General features: G+C 49.2%; 8 protein-coding genes across 8 annotated transcripts; 2 read left to right on the forward strand and 6 right to left on the reverse strand.

Moving 5' to 3' along the window:
• Positions 1-486: 486 nt before the first annotated feature.
• Positions 487-1,725, reverse strand: N7457_004419 (DUF92 domain-containing protein; the record flags this gene model as incomplete). Its single annotated transcript, XM_057175464.1, has 4 exons — positions 487-759; positions 816-1,176; positions 1,241-1,455; positions 1,540-1,725. The coding sequence occupies 4 exons, from the start codon at positions 1,723-1,725 to the stop codon at positions 487-489; spliced, it is 1,035 nt and encodes a 344-aa protein (XP_057032511.1).
• A 661-nt stretch (positions 1,726-2,386) lies between these two features.
• Positions 2,387-5,352, reverse strand: xlnR (putative C6 transcription factor; the record flags this gene model as incomplete). The annotated part of the gene is made up of 3 exons (XM_057175465.1): positions 2,387-2,530; positions 2,585-4,872; positions 4,932-5,352. 3 exons carry the CDS (start codon positions 5,350-5,352, stop codon positions 2,387-2,389), a joined length of 2,853 nt encoding a protein of 950 aa, XP_057032512.1.
• A 1,364-nt stretch (positions 5,353-6,716) lies between these two features.
• N7457_004421 (DNA-directed RNA polymerase) lies at positions 6,717-10,919 on the reverse strand (the record flags this gene model as incomplete). The annotated part of the gene is made up of 3 exons (XM_057175466.1): positions 6,717-7,567; positions 7,615-10,093; positions 10,149-10,919. The coding sequence occupies 3 exons, from the start codon at positions 10,917-10,919 to the stop codon at positions 6,717-6,719; spliced, it is 4,101 nt and encodes a 1,366-aa protein (XP_057032513.1).
• A 577-nt stretch (positions 10,920-11,496) lies between these two features.
• N7457_004422 (uncharacterized protein) lies at positions 11,497-12,609 on the reverse strand (the record flags this gene model as incomplete). The annotated part of the gene is made up of 3 exons (XM_057175467.1): positions 11,497-11,706; positions 11,773-12,041; positions 12,123-12,609. 3 exons carry the CDS (start codon positions 12,607-12,609, stop codon positions 11,497-11,499), a joined length of 966 nt encoding a protein of 321 aa, XP_057032514.1.
• Positions 12,610-15,385: 2,776 nt separating this feature from the next.
• Positions 15,386-15,910, forward strand: N7457_004423 (uncharacterized protein; the record flags this gene model as incomplete). Its single annotated transcript, XM_057175468.1, has 1 exon — positions 15,386-15,910. The coding sequence occupies one exon, from the start codon at positions 15,386-15,388 to the stop codon at positions 15,908-15,910; it is 525 nt and encodes a 174-aa protein (XP_057032515.1).
• A 700-nt stretch (positions 15,911-16,610) lies between these two features.
• On the reverse strand, positions 16,611-17,038 carry N7457_004424 (uncharacterized protein; the record flags this gene model as incomplete). The annotated part of the gene is made up of 3 exons (XM_057175469.1): positions 16,611-16,728; positions 16,794-16,925; positions 16,992-17,038. 3 exons carry the CDS (start codon positions 17,036-17,038, stop codon positions 16,611-16,613), a joined length of 297 nt encoding a protein of 98 aa, XP_057032516.1.
• Positions 17,039-20,607: 3,569 nt separating this feature from the next.
• On the forward strand, positions 20,608-21,150 carry N7457_004425 (uncharacterized protein; the record flags this gene model as incomplete). The annotated part of the gene is made up of 1 exon (XM_057175470.1): positions 20,608-21,150. The coding sequence occupies one exon, from the start codon at positions 20,608-20,610 to the stop codon at positions 21,148-21,150; it is 543 nt and encodes a 180-aa protein (XP_057032517.1).
• Positions 21,151-22,394: 1,244 nt separating this feature from the next.
• Positions 22,395-23,525, reverse strand: N7457_004426 (uncharacterized protein; the record flags this gene model as incomplete). Its single annotated transcript, XM_057175471.1, has 1 exon — positions 22,395-23,525. One exon carries the CDS (start codon positions 23,523-23,525, stop codon positions 22,395-22,397), a length of 1,131 nt encoding a protein of 376 aa, XP_057032518.1.
• Between the last annotated feature and the right edge of the window lie 356 nt (positions 23,526-23,881).

The raw sequence follows: 23,881 nt of genomic DNA on the forward strand, positions 1-23,881 counted from the left end.
CTGCTTGCTCGGGTCAACACTCAGATACTTGTTTCTCGCTTTTCTGAGTCCATATTGGTGGCCCAGGACTCGACGCGTGACACGTTAATAGACAGAACTCACAAGATAGGGCAAAATAAGACACGTGATGGATTATGCAAAAGCGTGTGTATGATGTAGCTGCGTAGACTAGGTTGTTGAGCTGCAAGAGAGACAACAGAAAGCAGAGTGAATGAGAGGGCAGTGAAGTAAACAATCATGAACTGAGGTCAGAGTAATAAGGTGGGAGAGTATCAGAAATTGGGACAAACAACTTTCGACTGGAGCGCAAGTCCCGTTTGCCTTTCCACAGTGTATTTGGAGCAGAGATATTCAAAACCAAAGGAAAACATAATCTCATTATAATTTGAGCCTAAGCCATTACAAAAGATAGAGTGAGCAAAATACTGTATGTCCCAAACCTGTATCAGTCTGATCTTGGCCCAGACTGGAGAATAGTTGAAGAATCTACACCAGCAACTCAGACACGTCCAACCCCCAGAACCACTGCGAGATCACCATGGCTCCAACACTCATAGTCGCAGCCATGAGGAGGTTGACACCATTATTGTCCAGCCAGTCATGGCCAATCTCAAGGCGTCTGCTTTCATGACTTTCGTCGATGGTGCCTGTAGCTTGCCTGCCACGCAATGTAGGGGTACTGTGCAGCGAGCTGCCAGTGGCCTCAGCAGGGGCATCAGCGACTTTGATCCCCTTGCCCGTCGAAGGGTGAATCAGCACCTAGAGATCAGATTAGAGCTTGTCATACTATGACTGAGGATATGCGATAGTCCCACCTTTCGGCCACCCTCCCCTTCTACAACTTTCCCACTCATCTTATCGACAACACTGGCCTGTAGAGTTGCGCCAAGGATGCTGTCAAGCACACTGCCCAATGCACCCCAAACAGTCATGACAATGGTCCACAGAGCCCGATCCCTCAACCCGGCGCTGGCACAGAACGGAAGGACCGCAGCAGAGGTCGCAGAAACAATAAACGAGCCTAGAAGACCAGCTCCGAGACCAGTCGTAGTGACACCACCGTTTGTACCGGGGGGAACTTCACGGAGGTTCAACGAGGTTATAAGGCGGGGTTTGGATTTCGAGAGAATACCGAGCTCGGAGGAGAACGTGTCTGCAGCGACGGCGGCATAGTTCCTGCGAAAAACAAGCTATTAGATATACTCTCCGGAACTTTGAAATGCAGAGTTGAGCGACATACGCTACAATCCCGACCATCAAGATATCGGCCGCATTCTGACCGAGAGAGAAACACGATTCAGTGCCAGGTGTTTTGGCAAGGACAATCGCATGCGCGATCGATAGTATAGTGGCGACAAAGGAGTTGGCCAGGACTTGGAGGTGATTTCGCGGGCCTTCGCCGCCTTGCGCACCGGTTGCGGAGAGGGTCAATGTGGCCTTGATGTCATGTTTAACCTGAAAACGCGGGGGTTGTTAGTCGAGTCACCGCTGAAGATCTCGTGCTATACAGCTTCCCCCGATACAAGAGGAAATCCATACCTTTGTAGCCTTTGTCCCGCCAAAATAGAACACCGCAAGCAGCACGACTGGCGCAGACCATGGGTGGAGCGCGTGTGCGGCGGCTGAACATCCCGCAAAGACGAGGCCAAGCGGCGTAAGGGATTTGCGAGACCAGGCTCGATAGACAAGCCCGACCACGAGTGGTATTCCGATATATGGTTTCATTTGTACTGATTAGTGATTTTCCCGAGCGTCATCTGTTGGGTTAAATTGTGGGTGTTGAAGAGATGTCATCGAAGAACATCGGGGGAGCTTATGTGGACCCCCGAGATGCCCGGTGCTAATTCTCGAACAGCACCCTGCTTTTGCCGTACTTGCCCAAGATATATTGATCAAAATCAAAAACTATCGCGCGAACTAGATCTAAAAAACAATATTACTCAACTGGTAAAAGATGAAAAAAACGAAAGGATAGGTGCTCCCCCTAGTTCATCGATGTATGTGGCTCGAAGGGTATATCACGTGGTCTCCTTTCGCCTCATTTGGAGTGAAGTCTAAGAATAGTAAGCAAATGGACCAAAAAGGTGAGCTCGAAGTTCATTCGATTCGAGTTTAGTAGTATAATGATATAGAAAAGGTTGTAGGGAACAGGGCAATGTTAACAGATTTGTTCGTGTTTAACATCGATGATCGATGTATACCTAGACACCAAGTGTGCGCCTTTTTTTTCCGCTCCTCGGGGTATGTCCAAAATCCAGGAAGTATATATTATACAGAGCGCAAATTGCATCGAATCAAAAACGAAAGGAAAATAAGAAGCAATAAGTCCGAAAGCCAAACCTCCAGTCCCAACTGCAAGGTCCTCCGTATGCACTCGGATATCTTGCTAGAGCGCGAGGCCGCTACCATCACCGCTCCAGCGGTAAAGGGCTAGCACCTCTCGCCTACGTTGCTGCTGCTCGCCAAAGTCCTCTGGGACCCGGCCACGGACTTGAGCCAAAGCCGAGCGCATCACTTTTCGGAACGTTCGCTGCCAAAAATTAGCTTGTGGTGATATAGATCTTGAGGTGGAGGGAATTCTTACCTGATATTCCGTGTTCAAAGTCACAACGCAAGCCTCATGCGCTCGAACGATTGTTTCACAGGCCCGAACAACACTAGAACTGGCATCCCCTTGCAGCTTATCCGCAGTCAGAAGTAGCAAAAAACTACCCTGCAAGAGGTATATGCCGAAGAAGAAAGGCATGAAGCTCAAATCAGGGTCATACTCTAAAATGTCAGAGGCTGCCTCAGCAGAGCTGACTGCATGACCCATGGCAGTAATGAAAGACTCCGAGGAAATCCACAAGTCGTTATCGTCGAGAAGATTGATCGGATCCCACTTCCCAGCCAGCAGGATGTGAAGGACGTGCATTATGTGAGTGCCGTAGGCAACGACCATCTTTGTATGAACAATAGACTCGCTGACATGCGATCCTACCGTGCTACACGATCGACCGGATGGACTGACGTGGTTGATGGTTGAACCTTCCATGGTAGCATCAGCCTCGCCAGTACCAAGGGCGAGAGAGCTGGTATATCGAGCCTCGAACTCTTTTAAACTTTGTGCGTAGACATCGAGCTGTCGACTGATTTCCATGGCCTGGCTTTCCCATTCACCACTGTTGCGGAAATGGAGACCGAAGCGCGGGTGATTGCGGGCATGTTGTAGATCTACAATCTCACCCAGAATAGACATCAGCGGTAGGAAGTATCCGAACATGCTGTGACCAGTGCATTCGGATGATGGACCAGCACGGCGATAATTGACGGATGAAAAATCGCCTGCTTGCCATATATCGTCGTTCATCGGCTGTAGCAACCCTTCACACTCTTTGTCTAGTAGTGTCAAGGGTCGATTGTAACAAAGTGCCAGATGGCGATCTGTCGCATATAGTAGCCACCAAATCCGACGGCGTTCCTCGCGTTCTTCCTCTGTGAGATTTATTGCGGAATTGCCTGGGCCGTGGCCCATCAGAGAAGATGCTTGCCTCTTGTTGCCATTGACATCAATATCTCCATCACCCTCCATTTCGCCGTCTTGACGAGTCGTTGCGTTAGGTGGTAATTCGCGACCGAGTTTGAGCTCTCGCGCGAGAGACCAGGCAGCTGTCCACCATCGCATACTTGCGGCCTTATATTCGCTGGCCGAGACGACGGTCGCCAAATGGACATACGTAGCCACGTCATCCACCGCGCCAGTTGCACTGCTCTGAGCCCCCAATTGATCCATCGAAACACCGAAGCCACCGAGAGCGACCCCATTAATCACCATGTTAGCTGGATAATTCGGGGACGCTTCTCCGGTGGCAGGACCATGAATCAGTGGTCGAAGTAAGCCAATCGTCAATTCCAAGAGCTTTTGGCAGACTCGGCCTCGAGCTGAAGGAGGTGATGTCAGAAATGCAGCCTCGCTTGTTTGTGCTGCGACCCACAACATGCTAGCAAGAAGTCCAGGGCTACACGACCGCGGCTTCGTGGGGTGCAAGAACGATTGCTTGCGGAAGACATAGCCCACCACATACGGAGACGAAGGTGAAAGGTGCGAGGAAGACGAGCTGGTAAAGTAAACATCGAGGAGATCACAGGCGAGAGATTGAGGAATTATAGAAACAATGTGCGGAAGAACAGGTTGCAGAACGGGGTATCTCAGTGCGGAGGAGAAAGGAGGCATACTGAAGGAGGGAAAGTTGGCGGGTGATGGAGAGGGAAGTGGCAACCAACTCGGTGATTGCGCTGGGGGAGAGAATCCCATAAATGGAGCCGATGGATTATCTGTCGAGTTTCCAATGCGAAAATGATTCATTGAAGCCGGATTGTCTTGTGCGTTGATCAAAGGGTATGCGCTGTCGTTATATCCTGCGCCAAATCCTTGGGACTGAAGCATTGCGCCAGGCGACCGAGGATTTCCATTGGAGCTTTGCATCATCTGTATAGAGCGCATATCCGGTATGGGCATCGAAGTTCGATGGGGCTCCTGCAGCGCTGCATAATTATTAAAAGGCATGCTCGCCATGTTGGAGCCCATCTGCTGTTGCGGGGTCGCCTGGACGGGAGCCTGATTTTGGCGCATCGCAGATAAGCCAGCCACCTCTGCGTTATGCGACCGAGCTTGTGCACTCTCGGCTAAGGTGCGCGCAGCATCAAACGCAGGGTCGTAACTTTCATTGGATTCATGCAAAATCTGTCCGTTGGAGGACTGTCTTTTGTTATGTGCCGTATTTTCATTGCTACCCATGTCACTGTCGGTAATAACAGTGGCGGCTATATCCTTTCTGGATGCTTTCCCGCGCTTCTTGCGCTCGCGAGCGTACTCACAGCTAAGCCCAAACTCTGGGGATTTGTTAGTTAAACTGATGCGCAAAGGAAGAAGATGCGTCGGAAAATCGTACCAACGCAATGCGCGCAGGGGTTTTGCCCATCGCACTTGGTTCGCAATTGGTTGCACTGGTCGCAGGCCCGGCTAATTCTCCGACGGACTGGGGTCGCAGAGTTTTTGCGAATGGTAGAGCGCGCCTCGGCGAGAGAATCACGTAATTCAGGATCCTTTAGACTTGAATTGGAACCATTTTTTTCAGTGTAAAGGAGGTGCTGGGAGTGTTGCGACGATTTCGAGTCGGTGTGAGAGTTATTGGGATCGGTCGGAGCATTGGCAGATGCACCAGCTTCTCGTGCTAATTGGAGCTGCTCTAGTGCATATTGCGAGCCCTCCGCAAGAGTGTCCAGGCCGGGGGTTTGAGATTGTGTCATTCGTTTAGCTTGGGACGAAAAGGGAGAGTAAGAATTGGAAGATTGAAGGGAGGTCATCGACATGCTTCTCCGAGGAGACAGGAATGAAGCTATGGCGACATAGAGGGACAGCTCAGGGGATTTCGAGTCTCTAGTTGTCCAACCAGAGATAGGAGATTGGTTCAAAGGGTAGGTGACCAAGTCACAACGGCATTGCAGAAAGATGCAGAACCCCGGACTCGGGAGGCGACTTTTTTTCTCTGGGCGGAGCCGACCCAAAGCTTACTTTTCGGGTTGGCGGAGGCAAATGACGAGGATCCAAAATATAGAATTCTATGAATTTGAAGTGTAGAAGATCGCACAATGAAGATCAGAAGATCTGGGGAAGTTGTCAAAGGCGGGGGAAAACGGCACGTGGTGCACGGAGAGATGTGGTGTGGTATACGGAGGCAAGTCCAGAAAGTACCATCTCTCTCTTTCTTCACCAGGAAATTACTGCGATAGCTTTTACCCCGATTCCATTCCCGCCCCATGTGCAAGTACGCGGCGGGTTCCCCTTTCCCCGGGGTCCCTTCGCGTATATCCGTTATCCATTTTGATTGCCGGAACAGCACCCCAGTCAGGTATGGCTGAGTACAACATGTCCCGTATTGCAGGGATTGGGAGAATGGAAACATGTGGCGAGGAAAGTTCGGACCTGAACCCCTCGTCTGGCCACGGTCACATACCCCGGACTTGGCCCAGGGGGGGGACCAAGCACATTAAGGCACAGGGGCCCCGGATATAACGAAAACCAAAAAAAAAAGAACTTATGCCGGCAGATTGGCATGGCTTTCTCAAACACCGGGTTCTACGTGAAGGACGCACGAGACTATTCAGGGGAACCATGGTTGAACGCAGGTATCGTCTCCGATGATGGGTCATGAACTACTCCATGCAGATGTGCCTAACAAAGGCCTGGCAATCCCCCAACTTATTCTACGATGTACTCCGCATGAGCAAGGCATCTGAAATTGGCTAGACCCGCTTTACTCAAGGGTGACGATCTGCCCTGTTGGCTTTGGATTTTGCCTAAATCCACATGAAGGCCCCTGTCCGGGTATTTGGCCTGAAGGTGTAAATCGGCATGGAGGATATCCTGGAGAGAGAAGTGGAAATCAAAAGATATCATATTCGAACAGGGCTAATATATGCATAATGGTTTTTTTTTTGGCTTTCTTTTCTTTCCCCATGCACTCGCCATCCAATGTGTAATATACAAATGCAACCAATGCACCCCAATGAACCAGACAATGAGAAAATATACAGGGAAATTACAAGGCAGCTAAATGAGGTTTGGAATCGCTCTTCCACACCGCTCCAGAGATGGCCAAACAAAAATGTAGAAGTACGCATAAACGCCAGCGAAATGCGAGAAGACCCAGGGGGCTAGAGGAGAGAAAATAAGATCACGAGAAGAAGTATTCACTCTCGCGGATTCGGGTGAGATCCCAGTCGCCCTTTTTAGGGACTGGGCGGAAGCGAAGAGGCATCCAGAACCATGTCGTAAATTGACGCTTGGCCTTTTTCTTTTCGGGCTCGTTGTTTTGCTCCAATTCCTCGAAATCCTCGGTCTCATCGAGCACATCGGACTGCTTGAAGTCTTCGTCCTCGATGTTGTTGCCTAAGCGGGCTTGTAGTTCACGCTCGGAGAGCGCCTTCCCTTCAAACATCGACAGGTCGCCCACCAAGCTCTGAATGGCCGGGTCGTTAGAATCGAGGTTATCCCCGGATGAGGAGCGTTCCAGAGTGGAAACATCTTCGGGAACATGGCCGATTGGGGTTTGACCCAATGTCTTATAAGGAGTCAGGTCCTCATTTTTACCACCCAATGATTCGAAAATGCTGCCGGCGGTTACCATAGCACGGCCTTCGGCCTGATCTTCTGGATCCTCCGATGCGAGGAGAGTTTGTCGGCGGTGTTCGTTGATCAACTCTTGCAGTTTGCTGACCCGATTTTTGGTACGGTGCAAATGGATTTGACGGCCAATCTCAGTGCTGCGGGGGACTCTGGCGAGGAACATATTCTTTCCATATCGTACTTTGAATTCAGCACCAAGGCGCCCGACAACATCATCAGAATGCATGCGAACGAAGGCATCGCGAAGGATCAGGTTCATCTGGTCGATGTCGGCGGCATGAGTCCAGAATGAATCGTGGACAGCGGAGAATGTCAACCCGGCTTCGTGGCATGCGTTGGCAGACAAGATCATGTGCGTAGCATCGAGGGAGTGAATGAAGTTCGGGGGAAGGCCTGAAGCTGCTTGCGTTTTGCGACAACATCATCGGCGCTAGGATCAATGATACTGATGTCTTGCAAGCTGGTCCTAACACGTCGCGCCCTGCGCGTACGATAGGGCTGGACAACTGGAAGGCCCAGTGGGGTAGTCCAAATGACAGTTGATCTAAACGATTTCTCGGGATCGTTGGACGACGACGAGCCGGTGCCGTTTCGTGTGCCCGAATTCTCTTTAGGTGACATTGCCTTTTGGGTCAGTTCCTCGATTTGTTGCGGGGTCAGAGACTGTGTAATGCGGTGAGCGCAATCCCCAAGCCAATACTGAATTTCGTGGGCTCCATTGAACATGGATCCGAGAGCTCCGAAGATTTGTCGGGCGATGTAATAAGCTGCCTTGTTCCTCTGATTGGAATCAAGATCAGGGAGATAGTCAACGAGCTGTCTTTTGACCTGTCTCATTGCTCCCAAGAAAGTCACACCGTAGACATTAGTCATGACAGTCTGCTTCACAATCTTTCTGGTGACTCGGCCATTAAGAAGCTGGGCCAACTGATCACCATCAGCTGCGTCCTGCGCAATGGCTTCATTGACAAATTGGCAAACACCGGTATAGACGTCAGATGGGCGATCAGAGGGTTCCAAATTGACCTGCTGGGCACCAGCTCTGTCACCACCCAGGGCAGCATAATGTTGAAGACCATTACACGAGCCATCCTGGTGAATTGGGAGATGAGAAACATATTCGGTGGGATCGGAAAGCTGCAAGGCGTTGCGAAGTTCACAACACGCTGCCAAGAGCTGCCATGGGTCCTCAGCCTGGAGCCACCACCGGCGTCCATGGAGTCCCTTGTTGGCAGAGTCAAGGACATCGTCCAATTTGTCCATGGTGAATTGCTCTCGTTCGGACATGCTCGCTTTATCAAATCCGAACAAGTTTGCAATCTGAATCTTCAACCAGCGCATACCGGCTGTTCCGAGTGGTTTCCCCTTATCGAACAGAAGCAAGCCTCTTGAATTGTCAGCTCCCATCTGGTTCAGATAGGGAGGAAGGGGATACGCTCTCCCGCGGAAGTCCATATTGTGGGGCAGATAAAAGACCTCCTTGCGGAAAGCTCGAGCGACCTCCAATTGGAAGTTCTGGAAGCATCGAACGGAATGGAAACCAGAGCGCATATTTTCAATCTCACGCATCTTTTGGTGCCATGCTCTCTGGGTTGCATAGTCAGCGTCTTGACTTGGTTGTTCTGGCACCTCCAGGTTTGGTTCCAGAGGTGCGAGCTTTCCCACGGCGCCTCCCTCATTCCAAGCTTCGAGCATTACTTCAAAGACTTGTTGATTGATCTTCCAGCCAGTGCCGCCAAGAACATCAAGTCCCCCTCTGATCTCCTTGATACCATCATCTTGCAAGACAGCTTTGAGATAGGCTGGCTGTAGTAGTTCACCAGGAGTAGTACGCACTAGGTGGGATTCATAGATTGTATAACCGCCACTCCTAGGCCCTGTCCATGGTTTAGGCTTGCAAACCATGGGGAGATGGCGAGCCAAAAGCTCAGGGGGTGGTTCTTTGGAAACGACCTCCACAATTTTGGGATGGATATGGATGAGACCAGAGCGTCGACCGAAGTGAATCTGATAAGCATGTTGGAAGGCCGGTTGCATGGTGAGGGTTCTCGCTTTGGTTGTAGGGTCCTCACTCCAGATGGGGGCCTTGCCGACTTCGAATAGCATGCTCATAAGAACAGCGCCAACTCTGACCTGGGAACGAGATCCCCAGACTATGGACTCGTCATGTGCATTCATCTTTTCAACGAGGGCTTTCCATCGAAGTCGCCCTTCTTTGTCCTTGCGGTTCGCGAGAAGCTGCTTCAATGCCTTCACACGATTCGGATCAATAGCCTTCGCCTGTTTTAGGTAGTTATCGGCAATCATTTCGTCTTGCACTTCCTTTCCAACAGCGGAAGCGATATTGGAGAGTTTAATTCCCTTGTCCATACCCTCGCGACTGAAAGCGGACATTGTAGTGAGGACGGTGAGTGCCGCTAACCGATCGGCATCGAGAGCTTTCAGGAACACACCATATTCACAACGATCTCTTTGCTCCACAGTCAGAACAGGATTCGCAAGTGCCTCTTCAACGAGCTCCAACTCCTTCTTGATTCTTGCCACAAGGTCCGTGTGCCATTGACTCATGATGGCGCTGAGTCTTTTGCCATCAGACGAGACATTTAACCCAGCTTTTTGTCGCTTGGCATTATCGATGCGCCAACGCTCGAGGGCCGAAGAAAGACTGTCGGTTTCAAGTCGTTTTTGTCTTAATTCCGAAATGAGGATATTCTTTTCCTCCTCAGTGCCCTTGAAATCATCAGGCAAAGCCACATCAATCTTCCCGGAGAAAAGGGACAGAGACTCTTTCAGGGACGACAAGCCCAATCCATTTTGATCGGCCGCTTGCACTTCGGGAGTATCATCGATAGCAGGGGATGTTTCGGCGGGTTCGGAAATGTCCGTGTATTTCGAGACGAAGTCCAGCATGTCGGAGGAGCAAATCTGGGTTGGGAGATCAGCATGAATCTAAAATTGAAACGAAAAATACAAGGCTCACCTTAGACAATTCACCAACGTCAGAGTCGTCGAGCACCTCAATACCGACAAGCTCTTCTTGTAAGTCCGCAGCTTGTGCAAGTTCCCAGTATCGACGCACGGTTCTCTCACGCTTCGAACCATGGAGCATGCGCAGCGCCATTCGAATCATAATCGCAAAAGTGATTGCATCCGGTGTCACTCCACCGGCAGGCATATCAATTTCGAACCATTTTTGCAACGGCAGAACCATGTCCTGCTGGCGATTCAAAATCATGTAAGCCACCATCTTTTGCAGGTAGCGGTTATGCAAAGTCAAATATTCTTGCGATCCCGGCGGGTGATAATGGCCAAGACGATTAATCAATGAAGCAGCTCGCTCGAATTCGCCAACCTTCAATGAAACATCCAGGTTGGCCCGCATCTCCAGTTCATCACCTCCGATACCTTGTCTCTTGCGGAAAATCTTTGATTGTGATTGTGGTGTCTGATCAAGGAGAATCAGGGATGAGGTATCGAAGTTCTCGAAAGGCATGTGCATGAAATGATCGTAAGGTTCCGGCGAAGACCCGTCGAGGTTGGTGTGATCGGCAGCAGTGGCAAGATGGCGCTCTGTCCGAGGAGCCGGGTTACGCGGACGATCGTGAATCGATTTGCATGACGAACTTATAAGGGGAAGTTTACTCGAGAGTGTATGAAAGCGTGTTGTCGGCAGATGGGCGGGCGCTCGGAGGGCCTGAGCCTTCCGGAATTGAAGGAAAACATTTTTTTGACGAGCCACGCGCGATAACATGGTGCATAAATATGTTGTTTTCGTATTTCGGTGATTGGAGGTTCAAGGCTCAAGGCGAGAAGGAAGAAATGGCCGCGAAGAAGAGAGAGATTAAGGGTATTATATGATAGATGCTTCAACAAGAATGGACATCCAGAAAACAGAACACCGCAATGATGGTGTGGAGCAAAGTCAAGGCGACTTGTCCGTTATGGGAGACGGATTCTGATCGCGTTGACACGCTGTCCTGCAACTCTCGACCAAACCGAAAAAAAGAAGGGAAAAAAAAAGAAATGTCGAGTAACAGAAAGGGGATTCGTGACCTGTCGAGATAAAACGGAGATGGCAGAAAAACCAACGGTGGCACGTGACCTTATCCGTTTCCTTATCGTGATTGGCGGACAGCTCCTCTGGGTGGCGAGACCTTAAATCCGAGCATCTTCATTTGTACGTTCAGTGTATTAAAAATCAATGCGCACGAACGCAGAGGGAGCGAATCGATACATTCCGAAAAGCTTGACGATAGTAACCAGTTCGCCGTTGGATGATTCGCTAGAAATTCATTGTTTTGGTTTAATGTACAACACAGCCCTTGCTACTAGCCCTCATTATCTGAATGGCCATCTCTTTGCCGCCGACGGTTTTCCTTCATAGCCCAACCAGTCAGATCGGGTCGGGTGGGATCAATCCTAGGGGCACTCATTTTGTCAAGGTAATCTTCCGACTCGATAGCGGATTTTAAAGTCTGGAGTTGCTCGGTCTCTTTGTGAATCATGAAGCTCTCGTATGTGAACCAGGATTCCTCGGTCTAAAATCGGAAGGAGTCAGTAAGAACCAAGAATCAATAATGAACCCCCGCGGAGTGATAACATACCTCAGCATCAATCCACTCGTATGTTTTCCATTTCTCATCCTGCATTTGCTTAAGGAGATCCAAATTGCCGGCGTTCGCGGCCGCTTCTCCGTCCTCAGCGGCCTTGACCTTAATATCAATTGCACGTGCTTCACTCTCGGTGGGACGGTCATCTTCGTCCTTTTTAGCCCGCAAGCCTTTGCCCTTGGGCATTTCATCCAAAGCGTCCAAGTGGTGAAGTTGAGGGTGAAACTGGACAACCGATGTGACGGGTGAGAGATGTAAATTATCTAGAATAGAATGTTAGGATGCGTCATTGCCAATAAGGCGACAACCCCGATTGGAAGCATGACTGCGTGGGATCAACATACTGTCTGTGAAAGTCGCCAGCATGTAGACCGGATCACCTTCCTCGGCAGGCTTTATGCGACCTCCAAGTGACTGCACTCGCATCAATGAATCTGAATCCACGGCCCGTTTATGATCCAAAACCTCCACATCGCCGTTTCCCTCTAGCTTGACTCTTCCTCCTGCAGCTGCAGCACCGCTGCCCGCAGTGAAACCTCCTGCCATGCCATAAGCACCTCCATCGCGCGCAGAGCGGCTCTTCTGTATGGCCTCCCCGTATCGCATTCCCTTATTAACATCGTAGTTTTCCCGAGTGATGATGGGAACTTCGACTTCGACAAGACCGGTGCGTGGCTTCATGCGAAGTTTGTTTGGCCGTTGGTTATGTTGGTCATTGTAGGGACGGTTGTGCTCGCGGTCAACATATTGAAATACGTAGCGAGAGACATCCGAGTCTGTGAGGAGCACGTCGTAGGAAGCGACGACTGGGTCATCATCAGAGAAAGTCATGATGGGATGCCGATCAGAGTTAATAATGAAGCAAGAAGTTGAAATAAACCAAACGGACGGGCAACGCAGAATAAGAGCCTCACGACGGACCGATAACTTTTTTTTATCGAATTTCATCGGCGGGGAGGTGGCAGAATTAGAGTGTAGCTGACCGCTTAGAGATCTCTTGCTCCACCTACAACACATGTACTCTGTACCAACATACATGTAGTTACCTACTTATCTCTACTCTGTACATCAGATTTTAGTCCCTGTTGGTCTATATTGCCTGCCAAAGGATTGGTTATTTGCACACTCTACTTACATATTACAAAAAAAGCACGGATGAAGAGATCGCTGAAAATGCATTGCAACAAGCCCGATATATATAGGGGAGGACGAGGATCGGATGAAAAGCTGCCTACGGGTAAGTAGATATTTGCTAGCAAATGTAGCAAATGAACTATACTACGCAATTAAGGTATTCCGGCTATCAGGGACAGCCAGGCTCATAACCTGTTGAATATGAAATGGTATGACACAGCATGTAAGGCTTCAACAATAGTTCATCTGATCCTGAAGTGGGGGATCCCTCTTAGAAGGTGTATGATTGTCTAAAGATCTAAATAATATCTATAACTATCTGCTATTTATGCTCCTTTGTGTGCCGAGGGAATCAAATACTCGGCATAGTCCCAAGGTATGGTATTGAGCCGAATAGCCAAAGAAAGGCGTAGCGTTGTTGAGTCCGACTCCCAGAGATCAGAGGATCATACCTCAGGCATGGTTCTCAACACGATCTCCCTACTCCGCAGTTTCCACTGCAACATCATGCCAGAGATTACACATGACAAGTGCATCCCAGATCATAATATGACTTCATTGACGCATAGGGTGCGTCGTGCAGTTTGTATGGAGTAGTATGTGTCATACCGCAGGACTTGGCGCCGGGGAGCGATGAGAGGGATAGCCCCGAGAGCTTAGCGTTGCCCACCCTATGGAGGATTGGGGAGATTCCCAAGATTGTTTCCTTCGTCCACTCTCCGCCATATAAATCTGAAATATAGGAGGGTTCTTACTAACCCCAAATTGTGGTATCTCAGTCGATGTACGGGGTAGAATTGGCTATGCTTGTCCTGAACGATTTGGATGTATCCGACGCCGTGTTTCCCCCTGGAATAACGTGGATCCACTCTTAGTCATCATAGGGTTGACGGATCCATTTAAAAGGGCTTCCTCTTGACCATCTACTTTTTCTTTCTTTGGGGACCTTCGAGTTGTGCCGAGAGAGCTATCATGCTATCCCCCCTCTCATCGCCAAGCACTCTCTGACGTCGAGGCTCTTGCAGCCTCCGTCACCATCGAGCATGCCAATTCCACCTCGATGCCTTCCTAGCGTGAGAGACGCACCTCTTGCTCAAATCCTTCTGTTTCCCACCTCCTGTGATCAATCCAATTCTCCATCCCCACCCCAACTCGTCTGCATGACTTGAGGGTATCGGTTCTGTTCACGCCCACCATACGTAACGCAGTTACATTCGCGATTCCCTTCAGATTGGGCAATCAGCATCGACACAAGTCGACTCGCGCCTGACCACTGGCCAGTCGCAATTTTTTTACGGTCATCCGAAGACGGATTCAGACCTCAGACTTCGGTCAACAACCAGCGGTTCCCATAAAATTGGGCAATCAGCATCGACACAAGCCGACTTGCGCCCTATCACAGGCCAGTCGCAATTTTTTTACGGTCATCCGAAGACGGATTCAGACCTCAGACTTCGGTCAACAACCAGCGGTTCCCATACAATTGGGCAATCAGCATCGACACCAGCCGACTCGGCCTCACAACGGGGCAGTCGCATTTTTGAGGGACGTCAGGGCCACCTTTGGGGGGTTTGGCGGATTCGTCCCTCTCGACCTTCGCGGTCTTGAACATGGTCCTAAAGACCAAGCAAGAAAGGATACATATCCTTCTTCTTTGAAAACAAATCTGGCATTTGGAAGATGTCAGTAGCTATTCATGTCTACAATGAAATGAAAGCTGGCTCCAGCGGTTATCGGACTCTCTCGCCGAATCTCAAAAGTGAGAACATCATGCGCGAGTCAGGGTGTCTAGGACTGGACTATTGGTGCGATGGCCGTTGATGGGCGATGGTTATATTTGAGCAAGACAACCAAATTTTTTTTAGCTAGATGGCTCTCAGATCTCTTGGGATCTGCCCGTAAATTCAAGTTGTTTGGCTAAAAATTCGGTGTTTCCTTCGTAAATGTGTATATATTTCTCACGATAACCTCGAGCAGTATATCGAGCAGTACATTTACCCGTTTGATAACTGCCTTGTCCGACCAGGAGACCACGGCCCGGCCCAGTTAAAAACCCACCAGTTGTTGGTCACGACGTCGTCCAGGTGCACATTTCTTTATTTGTATGTTTTGAAGCTACTCCGCCATATTTCGAAGGATCCAACTTCTTCCAGGTCTACGTCTTCACTACAAACACCTCAGTTATGAATGATAGCGGACCACCTAGGTATCTAGGTAGCTCTAGCTTCTCAACCCCTACTTCGGACGAAACAACCCTGACGAAAACAATGATCTCATTCGCTACCTCCCAGCGCAAAATGGCCCCAATTTAAGCCCCCGCAATCACCGGGGGGCCAACCTTCAGTTCCACCATCAATTTACAAACATCCCACAATCCCGGACCCCTGCGTCATCGCCCATATCTCTCTCTTCTATCTTCTCTGCCTTCGTCTCACAACCCAGCGAATCCATTCATTCCAAAGCCTGAATCAAGATGCTATTGACAAAGAACCTCCTCATCGCAGCCTGCTGCCTATCAACATCCACTCAAGCCCTGACATGGTCATCACCCATCACAGAGTCTTCATTTGGAGAAATGCTCCCTGAAACTGCATCCACGATAAAAGACTACGTGATGCAATGGGCCGAATCGTTGGCTGACACGATCGATAAGCTTTCCAACGAAAATACCTGCAGCTCCATTATTACTGGAACTGAGGAGGGCATGAAATGGACTTGGCAGTCTGGTCGGGAATGCGACGCTGAACGACACCGCGAAATGCTCACCGGTGCTGTCAAGGAATTCTTGTCTAAACACGAGAATTTGGCGAACTGCGAAGATTGCGAGACCCAGTGTCTAAAGATGGATTATGGCGGTTCTTTGGAGGGATGGGTGAAGTTAGGACCCATTGATGGGTTTGATGAGGAGTTTTACTGTGGTCCGTTGTGCAAGCTTGAATCGATTACCGAGAGTATCGAGGATGGCCAAGAAGGTTTGGCTGAGCAGAAAGTTCTCTGATCAAACTTCGGTCTCTCTGCTCTGCACATACGTTGACATCACTATATCTATTCTTTGTCAGTCGGAATCTTTCATGCGGATGTGAGCCTCATCCAAAGCCACATCTTCTTGAATGTCTCAACTTTCCAAGTGATCCGCCGGATCCCATTTATGTCCATAATCATGTCATTCGATAAAGATCTGGAGCCGTCTCGTTTTACCATCTCTAACTCAAAGCCGCCAACGATTTCACGGTGATTGGAACTCCTATATCTATCTCCCTATCTGAGCCGATCCTAGGACTACCATTGACATATCGGTTTCTGTTGGCTACCGTCTGTCGACAATAATCCGACTTGATCCGAGAATACAAGTGCCCTTGTTATATGCCATATACAGCGATGATTTCATGCAAGTCATATTCATTTCTTCAATCTTGAAATCAATCTGAGGTCCAATCCATCGTCCCGTCGGAAGCCATGGGTAAAATGCAAGTGCAAGACTTGAACCCTCATCCTCGAACATCCTAAAAAAAGCAATCTCATCAAAATTCGTTATCAGAATAAACAGCAGGGAAGCTCATCCCGCTGCTGTACTCTCCACCAGCCATGCATATCCATCCACCTCAGACAGGACTGAGGGTAATAGCAGCATGACAAGCCAAAATAAAAGCCATCCAGCCATCTATAAACTGTGAGCCGGGCCCAAACCCCTCACCACATCAAGACACAGTCATCTTCCACTCGCACATACCTGAATGATGCTCTTCAACCATATCCGGATATCCAACGATCTCAGTCTCGAGCTTGTCATCGGAAGGAGCTGTCCGGCGCGGGCGTCTGCATGAGCAATCGACGTCAGTATCGCATGCAATGACAATAGTCGAACGAGTAGCACGACATACTTCTGCCTTCCGCGATAACAAACTCGAGCGACGACAACAACCACGAGGACAGCAAAGAGAATGCTCGCAACGACGGCCAAAAAGGTCCAATTACCCTGGGACTCGAGAGAGAGGGTGGTCAGCTTGTCAAGACTATCACACGTGTCAGTTTGGGTCACGCTGGTGGATGGGCTGGTTATCTTTCAGTTCACGGCGTACTGATTGAACCGCATTGCCCTGCGAACCAGGCCTGGGATGGGCGCCATCGAGGGCATCTAGGACGCGTGATTGAGTCGTCGGTGGCCAGGTTGGACGCGTTTTCTGGTCCTCTGGCGCGTTTCTTGATATCTGGTGACGCGGAAATACGCACGTAGGGGGAAATGGAGTTTGCTATTAGCCAAAGACTCTGTCTGAGAATGCGATGGTGTCTAGTGAGGGCTTGGTTAGGGTGGTATCAACGATATTTGGTACGAGTTTGGGGTTGCGATATGAACAGACTAAGAGATTGGAGGCTTGGAGAAAATGGTTGGGAAATGGGCTGTTGATGTCTGCGAATGGAGACTGCCTAGTCACTGCAGGAAGGAGCAAACAACTGGGGAAGGTGGGATCCTCCTATAGAGCCAATGAGGACTTCATAGACTACATATATGGACTGGACTGGACTGGATGTACCCGATGAAATACCAGACTGAGAGAAGAGGGTAGAAAAGACCACTAAGCCACTATACCTCAGGTATTCATAGAGCACGGCAAGAAGTATAGTTATAGCCTAGGAAACCACCCATTTAGGGCATCAAGAGTCCCATGACACATAATCAGATGCGACCCGACATAAAAAAGTCCAAGGCCGCTCCATCGCCGAGTCCATTTCTCCGATTATTCAGAAACTTCAAGGCCCTAATATACCGATCCGATCCAACATTCGACATCTTTCCAGCTGGGTTTGGTGGCTCGACAAGGATATAAGCTCTCACATCGTTTCCCTTGGTGGCATTCACATGGAATCCCTTAGTCTCATCCCAATCATAACGCATCTGAACAGTGATATTGCCCACGAGTGTGCCATTGATGCCACAAACCCCGTCAAAGTTATTGAACTTGACGCCCTGTAGTTGGGTTAGCTATGACGCGGCTTGGATGGTTGACGGGATAGGATACAAGCCATGTCCACGAAACCAGCGCCCTCTGACCACTATTACTTATCCATTTGGCGGCTTCACCGAGGGGATCTCTGGCGTAGTGTTTAGTTTCGGCCTGTTTCATCGTTGTTTATGGAATGAAGAGGGCGATGTTAATGTGATGATTCCAAGTCCCTGGAAATGATAAGTTGCAGTATGGAGCTCTCAAATGAGTTTGATGAGACACTGCCCCTTTGGCTTATATATGTGGATTCTCACGGCTATGCCGTTTTTCAGCCTCATGCTGACACGTCAGCTGGCGAAGAGCTGCACCCGGGCAAAAGCGCAGCAAGACTGGTGGCTGACAACCGCGGGGTATATGCGATATATGTACCTGTATGTACCAGATTTTAGGCCGCGGATACGAATTTCCCGATCATGTAATTGCGATATAAGAAATGGATTATTAATTCATTGTAATACATTTACCGCATAATTATTTTTCCTTACTCCCTTAGTTTATATTTGTAAGGTCACTTCTCCACACTCTATTTATCACTCTACCAATCACCTTCTAGATTCTCTCTTCCTTTTATCCCCTTCGGCCAATCACAATCCTTTCTTATTAACTTCACATTTCTATCACCTAGTTACCCATACAGTATCATCATAAAGCATTTCGAACACATTAACCAGCAGTATAGCGCCCAGTTTATATAATACAGTGGAGTATAAAAGGTATATAACAATAGCTAGGAGTGAACTAGACCTACCTACCCTTTTGAGGGTCGAGTCGGGTCGGGTTTCGGGCTTTTCGAGCTTTGCCGAAGTCTAGTCGTGACTATGCTCGCTAAGACCATTTTCTTTAGTCGAGCACTATACTTTATGTTAACTATAATCTGTTTGTACATAAGTCAAGTTAATTTTCATTTTGAGAATAATAGAGCCTCAGCTCTTTACCAAACCAAACCACTACCTATAATGCCATAATATCACCACTCAAGATTCTATTAACAGGCACTCGTCGCTACAGCGAAACAAAATATAAAGCACTATCATGTTAATAATCTCTTAAGGTGGGGTTTCTAGAAATAATTTAGTCGAGAATGAAGCTATCGTTTGTGCTAGATTTGAAGTTGATCAGATTCGCACTAAGCAGATGGCGAGTGGTGGATGGAGAGAGCCTCTATATTCTCGATACGACCGCCGATTTGCTCGTTCCACCTTTCGCTAGTCATCGCCATAGTCGGGCGGACGACGGGCTCGCGAAGTCTCTGCATCTGGAGGATGTATCGAATGAGTAGGGATTTGACTAAGTCGCCCTCTTTCGCGACTCCCCATAGGAGACGTTGGATATAGTTTGCCCACTCTCCAGCTTCGGGTACAGGTCTGCCAGGGGCCCAACTGGGGGTGGGGGTTTGGGGAACGCGGGGCCCGTGGGGCCTGATCAACTCCGCGTACAATCTCTCAATATCCCTCCACTTACCATTCAACCGATTCCCACCCAGAAAGCATACTCTGTGCAGATGGTCCACGTCGAGCCCAACAGTGTTGTCGGGGTCCCGTTAAGGATTCCATTCGTTGCTATTTACGACCGACTCCCAGGACTAGGGGAACATGATATCCTTATCAACGCCAATGGTTTTCTTGAAACCACCGAGAAGGTATTCTGATATATTCTGGTTTGCTATCGGTCTTACTACCCATCTTCCCCAGATGCCTCATCGACTTTCTGTGTATTGTTAACTGAGATGGTTCTACATATAAAAAGAGGCACATGAATCAATAGGCAAGGTGGTACCTATAGCTTTCAGACCGGTTCTTACGACCCTGAGGCTAAAGGCCACTCTCGTGAACCTCTTTTTTAATTGTGTCAACCGGGCCGTAAATATTCTCAACATTGATGCCTTACGTTTGTAGGTATATATGATATTGCCAACTTATTTTGTAGCCGTAAAGATGACGTTATAAAGGTTCGATCTTGAAGTGGCCATTTACCCCATCAACATCCCCTGAATTCCTTTCTCGTGAGCTTCCGGAATGGGCATGGTTGAGGAACTTTCGAAGTTCTTAAGGACATGATAAGGAAGAGGCAACTGCCATGTCGAAGTAAATTGATTTATCAGAAACTACTTGTAAGAAATGGCGGCATAACTTATAAGCTAACTAAGCTGAACCAATCTTCCTTTAACAAACTACCCCTGGGTTTCCTTTTCCTATCTTCCGCCACTGAACAACCTGCTCGCTTGTTTCACCTGGTTTGCAGACAGATATCACCCCTGTTGATGACAGCGCACCCCGCGAAGCCCCAGACTTTCCTATTTAGGTGGGTTGCCTACCTAGGTACCCGTGGACAAATTCAGACCTCACACTCGCGATGGACTCCGTATGAGTAGATCAGCTCCGGAGTATTGTGGAGACATGTTGATTCCACTCCAGTCCGGTTGGTTGGTAGAAGTTGGGTAAAAGTTGCGTCTAAAATGTTTGTGTGGGCTTGATAGGTTGGAGCTGGAGAAATTGAGAATTATATGTGAGTGTTCCACGGTTAACACCCAGGACATTAGGATCCATAATAGTCGCGTTGTCACCTCCATACCCTCCTTTTCTCTCTGCTCAGCACCTGACTTTTACAATTCACCTGTCTATCAACTTCATCAAAGCGTTTTCATTTCTTCAGAATCTTGAAGCTGCCCAACCCTTCATCTCCTTTCCTCATCATGATGCCCCGGTTTCTTGACTTTGACCACCTGTGTGGTACTGAAATTACACTCGACCAGCCTTCCCTTTCGCCCCCTCGCACGTTCGTCCTCGACGAAAAGATATCCGAAGACTACCAAACGATGACTCGGCGGATATATGATCAAGGGTTGGGGCCTCCGTTTGCCGTCATTAAGTTTTCTTGTCACAATCTTCTGGACGCTGGTCAGCAGGGCTTCATGCGTATCTACTTGCAGATCCCTATTGATGGTACCTTTTCTAGCGCTCCAGAAGTCCGAGCCCAGCAGGCCATCAGCCAGCGCACCCACACGGAGCTCAAAGCGCTTGCGACTCTAGATCGTGAAAACTGTACGGCAGTACCGAAATTACTTGGCTATGGGGAAGGGTTGCAAGGCACTGAAGAATTCGTGCCTGGTGGCTACATCAACTACGTTGCGTGGGCACGGGTACCTGGTGAACCCGTAGACTACTATTCTTTCTGGAAACGCGACTTGGAATACCGCCGGCAACTGCGTTCCGCCTTTCGTACCGCCTATGAGTAAGATCATAACCCCTATACGTCCACCCCTTAAAGAACTACCTATACTAATACAACGAAGAGAACTCAGTAGGTGTTCTTGGCAACCTAGACTGACCCCTCCGAGCAAGCTCATCTACGATCATGTCACCAAGGCTATGTAGGTAGTTCTGGCATTTCATTCACCTGACCAATCTATGAATGCCGATGGCGATGAGCTAATTGCTTTGAGGCACATTTCCGGATTCCGAGGAGCCTATCCAATGGACACTGAGCCATTCTCAGACGAAACCTACGCGTTATGGGGATTGGCAAAGCCATCTGACAGGCTGGATTGGTATCTTGATAGCTCTGACTGGACCTGGTAACCAATGTGGATCTCCGTACATCTCTGAGCGATGCTTTTGACAGTGGAAATGGCCTTTGGCATATGGGATTGTATTTTTGAGTGGTTCATGATGCCTAGCTACCCCAGTATGCATGTATTTGTCACTGGACTAGTGCTTTTAATAAGACGATTGTAGTACCTTTCCGCTACTGGTAACCCTTTATACTGTTGATCAACGTAAAACGCCTTCAGATCATTCAGCATAAGGGGTGAGCACTAAAACGGAAAGGGAAAGCCATGTCGCGCGGGCTAAAATCCGGTGTATATGTTTGGTTTATCGTAGGTCAAGCCAGCCAGCCGCGAAACAACGGCAATATGTCCTGGGCGCCTCCATAAGCAACCGTCCCAGAAAGGAAACTTGTTCCATGGCACTGGCTCAGATGTTTCGTCGGTATTGTAGCTGAATGCTTTGGTATCTCATCCAGCGTTTGCTACTGGACTAGAGTCTGAGGTCAGAACTTGAAGGAGAGGCTCGCCCAGGGCCCATGACCCCATTTTTGGGCGTTCAACCCTACGCCCGGGCGCCGGATTGGGATTACAGTTCCCGTTTCTCCTCGCTACGCGCCAGGAAGGTGATATCTCATTATGCTCCAGCAGTGTGCTTCCTAATGCTGCAGTGGGATATAATATACTAACATGCATTTACGGACCTTGTGTTGCCCATTCTGGTTCAATGGGCCTTCCAAATTCGTACTTGGCACTCTGGCCGGCAATATCACAGCCACCTAAATCAGCTATTTCAGATCGAGATACCAGAGTAGTATGCTAAGCCCTAGAGGTGCAACGTATCATGACGCTCAAGGGTCTGGGAATGTTCATTTCATACAGCTATAGATAGCAAAAAGTACCTACTCAGACATTCTCACAAGGCATACGCAGCATCATCGAGGCTCAAAGGCCACACTAGGAACCTCGCTCACATTTTCATCCGACAGAGCCTGGATCCTCAAAAACATGCCAGCCTTGACAGCGCATTGACCAGCCTCCTTCCGGAAGTTCAAGATCCATGCAACCATAAGGATATCATGTGGCACACGATCCTGCACGAAATACTCAACTCGACCCTCGTTCTGCTGCATCTTACCGAAATTTCTTGCCAGCCGCTCATGTTCCTGAGACATCACCTCGCGACCACCAGAAACAATCAGAATGGGACATGGAAGGACAAAGGGCTTCCAGATCGGCGCGAGATGGGGCTCGAAATCGCTAGTGACCTCCAGATTACCGACGACATGCTTGGCGCCCCACGCCGGAAACACGGCCGGGATGTAGTCTACCTTTGCATTGGGGATATTATCCCAGACGTGCTTGTCGCGGCAGCTGAGGATATCGCACCAGGGTGAAAAGAGCCAGCAGCATGTGGGGGACGGGAGAGTACTGTTGTCGTCGTATTCACTAAGGTAGCGCATCAGGGACAGGGCGAGATGGGCACCGGCGCTGTCGCCACTGAGCACAATGCGCGAGGCTGGAATGTGAAGTGTGTGGATTAGGTATGAGTACGCGGAAATAGCATCTTGGAGCTGAGCAGGGAAACGGCCGTTGGGGTTGCAGGCGAGACGGTACTGGAGGCTGAAGACATGGCTAGAGTTTGTATGCTCCAGCAGGTGGTTGGCGAGGAATTTGCAAGATGCTGTGCGGCCGTCGCCAAGGATGTAGGAGCCACCATGAAAGTGAAGGATGACATGCTTGTCTTGGGTAGTTGTTGTGTTGTATTGGTAGAGTGATGGGAACCAAGTGCCTCCGACAGCCACTGGCTGGATCTCATCGTCGACTGTGATACCAGTGTAGAGCTCTGTTGCTGCGGGTTCAATTACGACGAAACGGTCTCCATCTAGACCTGGCTTGAGGGAGAGTGGTGGCTTTGTGCGGAAAACCACGAAAACGAAGAGAAAGACTTTCATCCACGTGTTTGTCAGTGCTTGTCGATAGGACCAGTCGGGATCTTGACGAAACCGGGAGAGCAGGTAAAGGAGTGGTGCGAAGAGCGCTGTCAACACTGATGCCACCTTCATGATCACCTCAAATTGAAGTCTAATAGAAAGTTAAAACGAAGGTATGTTGGAATAAAAGGCAACAACCAGGTCATGGGAACCCTGGTGTTGATGAGGCCAAGAGGACCTGGGGTGTTGTGATGTCAACGATGCATCAGCCTCGCCCCTGTTGTGATTCCACGGTTAGGGCTTCTTCCGCCCTCAAGGCCGCCCGGTGGTTCATACGGGGGCAAGTGCCATGGATGTATGGGATTCGGTCATATATATGCATAAGAGGTGCCTATATGGAGGTATCCTGTAAATTTCACATACACGAAGTGAAGATAAATAGAAAGACATAAAATTCTAGCAGTATATTTTTGAAAGAAATGAAATCA

Source organism: Penicillium paradoxum (genome assembly GCF_028828445.1).
Source record: "Penicillium paradoxum strain IBT 22861 chromosome Unknown utg000004l_segment0_segment0, whole genome shotgun sequence".
Lineage (NCBI taxonomy): Eukaryota > Fungi > Ascomycota > Eurotiomycetes > Eurotiales > Aspergillaceae > Penicillium > Penicillium paradoxum.